General features: G+C 39.7%; 1 protein-coding gene across 1 annotated transcript in view; it reads left to right on the top strand.

Moving 5' to 3' along the window:
- Positions 1-160: 160 nt before the first annotated feature.
- The window catches only part of LOC106868087 (histone chaperone asf1b-B), a 30,528-nt gene continuing 19,929 nt past the window's right edge, over positions 161-10,759 (top strand). Inside the window, exons 1-2 of the mRNA XM_014913202.3 lie at positions 161-496; positions 7,229-7,344. Of these exons, the coding sequence (XP_014768688.1) occupies positions 388-496; positions 7,229-7,344 (225 nt within the window). The 5' untranslated portion in view covers positions 161-387. The remainder of the gene's footprint in view (positions 497-7,228; positions 7,345-10,759) is intronic.

Genomic DNA, 10,759 nt, shown 5'->3' with positions numbered 1-10,759 from the left:
TTTATATATTTCTTCTTAACACAGTGGCAAAACTACCATCCAATCAGAATGAATTTTAGTTTCACTTCTAGCACTATCAACCAATGAAACAACAGTTTATATATATATACATATCACTTAGGATGTTTTGCTTTTCCTCTTGTTTTTTCCTTCTTCTAGTGAGAAGAGGAGGAGGGGGAGAAGCTTTGGATCATCTTTTCGCGCCATTTTCTTCAAAGCGGCGCATTCCCCCCTATTTTACGGAGTTGATGAGTTATTTTCCTCTCCACCAAGTCTTTATGTAAATATAGTCTATCGAATATTGTTGCCTTTTTTTTCTTCCTTTCTTTCTCACCACCATTGTGTCGGCGAGGTTTCTAATTGCTCCAGTCTCACCACAAATTCATCATGGCCAAAGTTAACATTAGCAATGTGGTCGTCCTAGATAATCCTTCACCTTTTTTGAATCCGTTCCAATTCGAAATCACGTTTGAGTGTTTGGAAGACTTGCCAGAAGGTGAGAATGGAATTACTATTTCTTCTTCATCCTTTACAAATTCCTTTGTTCAGCGAAATTATCGATGTTCACCCTATTTGTATTGAGTTCCACTTTACCTGAAATCGATTTTTTTAAAGCGAAAGAAACAAGGAAAGGAATAACAGTTGTTGTTTTTAAAGATACTTAAAGTTTGATTTTTTTTTCCTCGACTGTCTATTCTGTATTCTATTTAATATCCGTCTTTAAATGTTTGATGTTCTCAACTGATTAAATATAACTTGGTATGTAATGAAACTTCTTTCTTTCAGTCCGAAATTGTTATATTTCTTCCGAGAAGATACTTGTAAACTTCATTAGTATTTTAAAATTAGGAGTAACTATATGTATTTAAATTGAATATAGCTTTTAAATAGTTTTCAAATCACAAGCCTATTTAACTTCTGTGGGAAGGAAATTTTTCTTAGCTTATTGCATTGTATTGAGTGTACCCGGAGTTCTCATATATGTATATATATATATATATAACGTCGCACACTTTATATCTGGTTTGTAGTGATTCTTTCTAATAATGCTTTTTTTAACGAGAAACTCTTAAAAGGTACAGAAAGTTATTTCATTTGACTTTTTATACTAAGTCTCTGCAAAAGAAAAAAAAAAAATGTTGGTGAGGGTTTCTGAGTTAGTTGTGTCGACCAAGTTATTTAAAGTGTGTCCAGTTTCTTAGCTTTTTTTTTCCATGGTCACACTTTGAATGTTTGGGACATCTTACTCCACAAAAATTGCACTAGTTAAGTTTTTTTTTAAGTATGAATGACTGAAAAAGTAACTACTAGAAATCATTTTATGAAAGAATCTTGTTACCATGACAGCGTATGTGTATAATCGATTTCTAAAATCTTTTTCTAAGGCCGAACTGTTATACTCACAAAAATTTCGGTACGTGGTTTTACAGATCTGTTTAGAAACAATACTTTTCAAACAATACACCTTACATCTGAAGTATTAACTTCAATGATTACAGTTTTTTTCAGTAAATTATGCCAGAAGTGTATTTAAATTATTTCTTCGTCGTGGGACCGTTGTTATAATTTAAGACGATTTACCTGATTGAATTTACTGAAATACAGTACAGTATAGCCTGTGTTTCGCTAAGGAGGTCTAATATAACCAAAACATGTCCACTATTGTTTCCCGAATGTATAGAAAGCCTCATAATAATCTAACACCGGCACTAAAGCCTCAGATTTTGCGGGAGAGTGTTGATTCGTATTTTGTCATTTTTTTTTTCTTCTTCATCGCATACTTTTTCCAGTTTGCTTTCTGATACACCTATAATCTTACTTAAAACCTATCTCCTAAAAAGTGAAACAGGAAGACCCTTCCCTCTCTTCATTGAATGTTAATCTAACCAAGTATAATTCTAAATGCTGTGAACATAGATAGCTTTTATCCTGATTGTAAGTGTGAAGTATCTTGATGCTGGAGTCAAACGGTATTGGAGATCACTTAAGAAAGGTATCTTGTATGACTTTCTGAAATATCAGACCTAATCATTTGGTCTTAACCCCCCCCCCCCCCCCTGATAAAACTAATGCTGTATTTTGGGTGTATGTGCAATATATATGATGTCAGAGAAGAAGGAACATGCCCATAACTATTGTAATCTCTCTAAGACGGGTGAGATTGATACAGTTGGTGTCCAGTTTGGATATATGAAGGGAAAGACGTTGGTAAAATGAGAACTGGAGAGGGTCTTGTGTGAATATTGGTAACTAGTGCGAACTCTGCTGAAGGAGTGAAATATGAAGAGTCACTTAATTCTTGGATCAACTCTAATCCAGAAGACCTATATATAAAAAAACCAAAAAAAAAACGAACATTCTTGCTGCAATCACCCAATCTTATTTTCAGAAATATATTTAGGAATTATATTAACCATTGTATATTCCATTTCTTAAGGTATGATTTGATGGAAGTTTTTTGTTGCTATTTCTAGCAGGTCAAATAAGCCTTATAGTGCCCTTTGTTGACTGAAAGTGGTGGCCTTCTTTTATGTGAAGTAATGGAAATATTTCACATAGGGAAAATACTTCAGCCAACAACTAATATTCTTTTCTACTCTAGGCACAAGGCTCAAAATTTTTGGGGAGGGGGTAGTCGATTAGATCGGCCTCAGTATGCAACTGGTACTTAATTTTTCGATCCCGAAAGGATGAAAGGTAAAGTCGACCTCGCTGAAATTTGATCTCAGAACATAAAGACAGACGAAATACTGCTAAGCATTTCTGCGGGCTGGACACAGACACAATGATGATGATGGAATGATAAAGAGATGGTTGGTGGGGGAAGCAGCCAACACCCGCCGAAAACACAAATGAGGTATTGAACCTCTTACAATAATTACAAATTGAGGCGTTGAGCCTCTTACCAATCAAAAAAAAGTTCAGCAAATATGTTCAACTTGAGGCACTAAGCCTCTTACCAATCTCCAAGTTCGAATTGAAGTGCTAAGACCTCTTACTCTGCCTCCCCAATTAAGTCTCTTGCCGCCTGCAGTCGCAAGCCGGGGTCCCATAAGAGATAATTATATTCTTCCTTAGTAAAAGAATCCATCACCCTGTAGAAATAATTTTCCTCCATGACCTCCGCAGCTACCTGCGGAGGCCAATCCAGGCTTTCAATGCAGGTCAGGACCACCTGTTCCCGACCTTCTAGACTTCTCACAAAGTTCTCTATGGCCCCTCCCTTAAGAAAGATCACAAATTCCTCATTTATTATACTGGGAGGGGCCACAGTTTCCTCTGTTGGTGGCACAATTCCTACCGATGAGGTTAGGCTCTTCCACAACCAACTGCTCCAGGACTCTACTATGGTCCTGGGGACAGTTCTTTTTAATGTGGCCCGGTTCCAGGTATAGGTGACGCTTGGGGGGCATCCTTCAAGTATCACCAGGTATCTGCAACCGGCCATTTTCAAAAAATCTGGTAAAACCAGATTCTTGGCTGATTGGGTCCACAGAGTCAAAACAGCTTTTGACCCAACCCAATCAGCTGCCAGCAAAATTTTAACATTAAGCAGCTTGGATCTGCTGCCACCCAGACCCCAGCGGATAGTGTCCTCTATCCACTTGGGTTCTATCTCGGGTGGCAACCTGCAGACCCAAGCTCTTTCAGCTTCTTCCCACAATACGTGGTAAGAAACAAAATCTCTTTGCCTTCTAAGGGCTGGCTTGCAAATTTGCGAACCTCCTCAGGAGTGTCAAATAGCAACCACACCGTTGCATATTTGATCTCCCCTGGAGATGAATTCAATAGTTGGCAAATACTCTGCCAACTCTTTTTTAATTTGAGTCTTTTGAAAGAGGGCGATGGTGTTGAGCGACTTTGAGTAAATCCTTAACACCATTGTCCTCTCTTCAAAGTCTTTCATCCACTGTTTGGGTGGGACAATCTCCCACTCCAACACAGTATTGTTTGTCTCTTTTGCCATGTTTTTTTTTTTTTTTTTTTTTTTTTGGAAAAAGTTCATAGAGTTAAAAAAAAAAAAATGCAAGAAGGAACGAAGAAGACAGCTAACTATTCTGGCTGTCTTGGTAATCCTCTTGGTAATCCAGGGCACAAAACAGTCACACAACAATTTCACCAAAAAATGGTAAAAAATAAGCACAATTATGGGAGGAGGGATATGCCCCCAAAACACACTTCTCACCACTAAGTGAAACTTTAAACACAACTACAGGCAGACAATTTGCCTGCAACTCAGTGAAGATTTCTCGTTTAACAAAATAAACATGAGCAACAAACCCCCACTGAATCCCCAAAAAACATGTCTTACCTTGTAGTTGTGCTTCACTTGTTCAATAATTCATGACGTTGGTGTTGTGACTCCTAGCAGTGCAAAGAAAACACTGACCAACACATGTGCAGGGAAGCAAGCTTCTTTATTTCAATATTTTGCCATAAAGGCATAACATAGAGGGGACACTACAAAACATGTGGGGACATATAACAATTAAAAATATGTAGAAATAAAATGTGATACTATGAGTGACGTGAAAATGAACATGAGAAAATAAATTAATGTTATGATAACATGCATGATATCTGAAAATGGAAATATGAAGAGTGTGCTACTCACCCCACACTGAGTAACACCACTCGCTGCCTCTAGGTCCTAATTCCTCTTAGTCTCTGGTCTAGTCCTTCTATTTCCGCTCTCGCTATCGCTCAATGACAACACTTTTTCACTGGGGAGGGGGTCTTCTAAATTCTGTGGTGTCTGCTCTTTTTTCTTTTTTTCCTGTGGGGAAAGTGGGTGGGTGGGTCTGGTGTCTGTATAGGGCGGGTTGGACTGGGGTACCAGATCACACTCAGTGTTCTTTCTTTTCATCCTCTTCTTCCTTCTACTCTCTGCTGCTGCCCATTCTTCCTCCTTTCCTCCGTCTTTCTTTTCTTCCTCTCTTTTCTCCTCCATCTCCACAACTGGTTCATCTGCTGTTTCATCTATTGTTTTCTTCTGTAGAGGGCAGTGTGCACCAATGCAGCGCTTTTGGCCACATTTAAAACAATGTGAACTCTGCCCTCCACCCACACTCTTAACACAATTTCTTCCAACCTCACCGTCTCCGCCAGACTCTCTAGCTGCTTCTTTGCCTGCAGGATGAGATCCAGTGATTTCCCTCTCCATCCTCCTTCTTCCATTTCCGTGGCTTGGAGGACAGTCACCTCCTCATTTCCAATGAGGATGGCTGTCGCGACCCAATCCACTTCTATATCAGGTGGGATTGCTTCCACCCTTACCTTGGAAGTCATTCTTCCAAGATATGTGAGGAGAAGCACCACCTCTTCCGTCCACACTCGCCAGCCTCTTCGCCTCCACACTCGCCAGCCTCTTCGCCTCCACACTCGCCAGCCTCTTCGCCTCCACACTCGCCAGCCTCTTCGCCTCCACACTCGCCAGCCTCTTCGCCTCCACACTCGCCAGCCTCTTCGCCTCCACACTCGCCAGCCTCTTCGCCTCCACACTCGCCAGCCTCTTCGCCTCCACACTCGCCAGCCTCTTCGCCTCCACACTCGCCAGCCTCTTCGCCTCCACACTCGCCAGCCTCTTCGCCTCCACACTCGCCAGCCTCTTCGCCTCCACACTCGCCAGCCTCTTCGCCTCCACACTCGCCAGCCTCTTCGCCTCCACACTCGCCAGCCTCTTCGCCTCCACACTCGCCAGCCTCTTCGCCTCCACACTCGCCAGCCTCTTCGCCTCCACACTCGCCAGCCTCTTCGCCTCCACACTCGCCAGCCTCTTCGCCTCCACACTCGCCAGCCTCTTCGCCTCCACACTCGCCAGCCTCTTCGCCTCCACACTCGCCAGCCTCTTCGCCTCCACACTCGCCAGCCTCTTCGCCTCCACACTCGCCAGCCTCTTCGCCTCCACACTCGCCAGCCTCTTCGCCTCCACACTCGCCAGCCTCTTCGCCTCCACACTCGCCAGCCTCTTCGCCTCCACACTCGCCAGCCTCTTCGCCTCCACACTCGCCAGCCTCTTCGCCTCCACACTCGCCAGCCTCTTCGCCTCCACACTCGCCAGCCTCTTCGCCTCCACACTCGCCAGCCTCTTCGCCTCCACACTCGCCAGCCTCTTCGCCTCCACACTCGCCAGCCTCTTCGCCTCCACACTCGCCAGCCTCTTCGCCTCCACACTCGCCAGCCTCTTCGCCTCCTCCACTGTCCTAAACTGGACGACGACTGTCCTGTATTTACATCCCTTGGTTTTATGTACATTATTTGGTTCGACTGTTTCTTTAGCGCTTTTTCTATTATTCCATTTCCACTTGTTCGTCCTTTTTGTTCTTCAGTGAGTGCACCCTATAGGTGATAGTTTTCCTCTCTATTTGCTCCATGATTTTTTGTGGCGGCAACAACTTCACGTCGCCACCCACCTTGTGTCTCATTTTTCCTATATTCCTTTAGTTCAGCCAGGTCTACATCCTTTTTCTTCACCTCCGCCGCCTCAGAAAAAACTTTTTGTTTTCTCCAACATTCTGTCCATTCTTATCACCACCTTCACCAGCTCCTCCTCTGATGAAAACAATTCAGACTCGCTAATGTCTGAATACATTTCCACTAAACCGCTGCCAAGCAGCACAAAAATCCTGTCCGACTCTCAAAGAAACAAACCAGCAACTGAATCAACGCATGCGCAGTAACCGGAAGCAAGCTTCTTATTTCTTTATTGCCCACAAGGGGCTAAACATAGAGGGGACAAACAAGGACAGACAAACAGATTAAGTCAATTATACTGACCGCAGTCTGTAACTGGTACTTAATTTATCGACCCCGAAAGGATGAAAGGCAAAGTCGACCTCGGCGGAATTTGAACTCAGAACGTAAAGACAGATGAAATACCGCGAAGCATTTCGCCCGGCGCACTAACATTTCTGCCAGCTTCTTACCACACAGCCACTCTTGCAATGATATTTTGCTTTGCGGTGTTTAGTTAGTTACAGTCCATTGAAGTCAACTTATCCTTGCATCTTTGTGGAGTTGATAAGAAACAGTAAAATACTTGAGTTGATATTTTGACACTCTACTTGCTTCAAAATTACTGACTTTGTATCTAAATCAGAAACACATTGTACTTTGTGATATATAGTTAAACCTTTTGTGGTCAACTCCATTTTTTATCCTTTCAGGGTCAATAATTAATCACTAATTTATATTAGTTTTTCATCTGTTATTTTGTTATGTTTCCTAGATCTTGAGTGGAAAATCATCTATGTTGGCTCTGCAGAAAGCATGGACTATGACCAAGTGCTCGATTCAGTTCTTGTTGGACCTGTTCCTGGTGGACGACACATGTTTGTGTTTCAAGTAAGACTTATTTTTTCTCTGTATTCTGTTGTATGTAGTTTGCTCACATCTGTTGTATGCTGTTAGCATTATTATATTATCCCTAATATGCTTGTACTGGGGAAAATCAATAGGGATTGTGATCCTGTACCTAAATCTAGCCATTAGGTGTCTGTGTATTTGTAGGACATGGTGAGATGTGTGATGAAAATGTACCACTTACAAGCTTCCTCCTGAGGGTCAGGAAGTCTCATAGCTAAAACATAACCAAACGCTGCATCTCAAAGACTAAGATTTCTTTTCAGACGAGCTGCTGAAATCTTCAAAGTGACTTGAATTGCAATACTCCTTATATATTTGACATGCTTCTCTTGTTTCACACATATACAGGCAAGTCTTCTACAAGCTGAGGTGCATTTCGTTATGTTATGCTAGGAATGTGTCTACCATTAGCTTTGGTAGACTCTCAATTTGATGTCCCTCTGCTAATAATATCTGTGTAGTTGAGTGGTCTTCATTTTCTGTTGTGGTATAGTCTCCAAAATACATCTGATGTAACCTGATGTTGAGTGTGATTTTTTTAACCCTTTCGATACCAACCTGACTGAAACCGCCTCTGGCTACGTAGTACAAATGTCTTGTTTTCATAGGTTTTGAATTAATATCTTCCACCAAACCATAGTCACAATTTATGTTCCTAACACTAGCTTTATGATAACTAAGTTATTTTACTAAATTCTTTGTTGCATTTCAAAGTAATTAAAAGAAACACAGAGTATCTCAAAATAAATACGGTAACGAAAGGGTTAATGTCATATATTCAAATAGTTAATTCAGTGTAATGTCCAAGTGTTATTGGTTCCTCCTTGTTTCTAAGTATTTCTTTCTTTGGTGGAGAAATGTTTGTAGCTTGGTTTTGGTTAGGGTAGATCTTAACTTGCCAGGATGTGACTCATTCATTGTTGTCTTGAAGACATCTCAATGATGCATGTGATATGCAGTATCAGGCAATGTGCATGTGCATATTTTTTCTTGCTTTATCCTTGTGCTATATACAATAATATCTCACTTTACAAGGACCTGCTTTATGAGACCCTGGGTTTAGGAGTTTTTTGAAGCACAAGATCCAAATTTTGAATGAAGTGCAAAAGTTTTTCCTACCATGATCTATGTTACTGAGAAATTTGTAGAGAGCAAAACAAAGCTTCTTAGCAATCAACACTAGACTTTTTTTTAAAAAGAAGAAATCTATGAATGCTTTTGAATTGGCAATCACGTCTACAAGTGATGGTGTGCGCAAGTCTAGTGCAAGTGAAAGGGATTCAGAAACGATTATAATAATAATATTTTTTATCATAAATAATCTCGACTTTCTTTTTGCTTTACATAAAATATTCTTTACACTCTACTGGTGTTTCATTGCCATTTATTAACGAGTATTATAAATTTTATAAGTAAAATATTTTTTGGGGAATGAATTATAATGTATAACATTGCTACTATGGGGAAATTATTGCCCTGCTTTAAGAGTTTTCGCTGGGATCAAATTAACTTGTATATATATATATATAATTTATATATATATTATAATAATAACCCTTTCTACTGTAGGCACAAGGCCTGAAATTTGTGGGAGGGAGATAATCGGTTACATGAATCCCAGCGTTTTACTGGTACTTAATTTATCAATCCCAAAAGATGAAAGGCAAAGTTGACCTCAGTAGAATTTGAACTCAGAACGTAGTGGCAGATGAAATACTGTTAGGTATTTTGCCCAGCGTGCTAACGTTCCTGCCAGCTCACCACCTTGTATAATAATAATAATAACATTAATCCTTGGCTGGAATTTATAAATATTTAATGCATCACTACAAACATTCCTCTGTTGTACATCCACTAATGCTATATCGCCTAAAGAAATGAATCGATGATGCTCAAACTGATGCCAACGGATACTATGGACTACACTGTAATCATCTTGGGAATACAGGCTGATCTTAAGAATCATGTGATTTATTATATTTATCCTACATTATATCGGTACAACTTGATGCAACCCCGAAAAACTGGCTCACTAGTCCCCATCATTAGGCTGTGGCCAGATTAATGGAGTAGGGGCTTTATTTGCGTAATCAAAACGTTTCCCATAAACAAATTTGTAAGATATATATATATATATATATATATATATATATGGTTCCCTGACGATGAATTTATGTGCATATTCCAGCACCTCTTACTTCTTTGGAGTAGTGCACATTTTTGAAACATATGTAGGAATTAAAGGAACTTTTTGATTATATGCGTTTTGCTCCATTGATTATTATTCTTTATATCTACTCAAAATACATGACTTTAACATGGAAGTTCTACCCATTAACTGGGTATAATATCCCAGTTTTTGTATGATTTTTGCTAACCTCGTAACTATTAACATATTTGCATTATTGAAGTTTTTCAACCGAGATAATATTAATATATACATCAGTTAATATATATATATATATATATACATTAATATATATATATATATATATATATATATATATATATATACACATATATGAGCAAATGTAGATGTGTGGTTAAAAAGTTAGCTTTCCAACCACATAGTTTCAGGCTCAGTTCCACTGCATGGTACCTTGGGCAAGTTTTTCTGCTATATCTCTAGGCTGACAAAAACCGTGTGAGTGAATTTAGTAAATGGAAACTCTGTGTGTATTTGTTTCTTTGTCTTGACATCGTGTAGTAGTTTTAAATAAACGTCACTATCCCACTAGCAGGTTTGTTCATTTCCAAAACTTCAGCGAACTCGTGTCTGACTATGGTGAAATATTCATCTTGCTTGAAAAACAAGTGAGGGTTAGTGACAGGAAAGGCATTTTTTTATGACTGGATGCTCTTCCTCACTTTGTTTCCATGTTAGGCATTATTTTAACTTGACCTTTAAACAGTTGAGTGGCCAGACCTATTTTTTATGGCAGAAGGTTCACAGACATTGGCATAGATGGTAACTTTGTTTTAATGTATTGCTCAAATATTGAAACAATGAAGGCACAGATACACACAAACACATCATGGATTTCTTAGTATTTACCAATTCTTGTTACTGGGATTGAACCCAAAACCAAATAGTGATGCAAATACAGCCATACCTATGTCATAGTTCTGTTGTGTGTGTGTGTTATAATTCCCCTTAAATGCAAGCATGAGTTTGTAATTAAGAAGTTTGCTTCCCAACTGTGTGGTATTTTGGGCTAATGTCTCCCCTGGCTGCTGTTAGCTGATCTGAGCCTTGTGAGTAGATTTAGTTGATAGAAACTGAAAGAAGCCCATTTGGGTCAGATGGAATTTGTTGGAGATGATTTTCTATGGATTCATGTCCTTCTTACTTGTTACTAACCCTCATCTGTTGTCAAGCAATGTATTTTTTTTA

This window comes from Octopus bimaculoides, chromosome 9, assembly GCF_046866305.1.
Source record: "Octopus bimaculoides isolate indiv1 chromosome 9, ASM4686630v1, whole genome shotgun sequence".
Taxonomy (NCBI): Eukaryota; Metazoa; Mollusca; class Cephalopoda; order Octopoda; family Octopodidae; genus Octopus; species Octopus bimaculoides.
The sequence above is the reverse complement of the archived record's forward strand: the minus strand, read 5'-3'. Positions and strand labels throughout refer to the sequence as shown.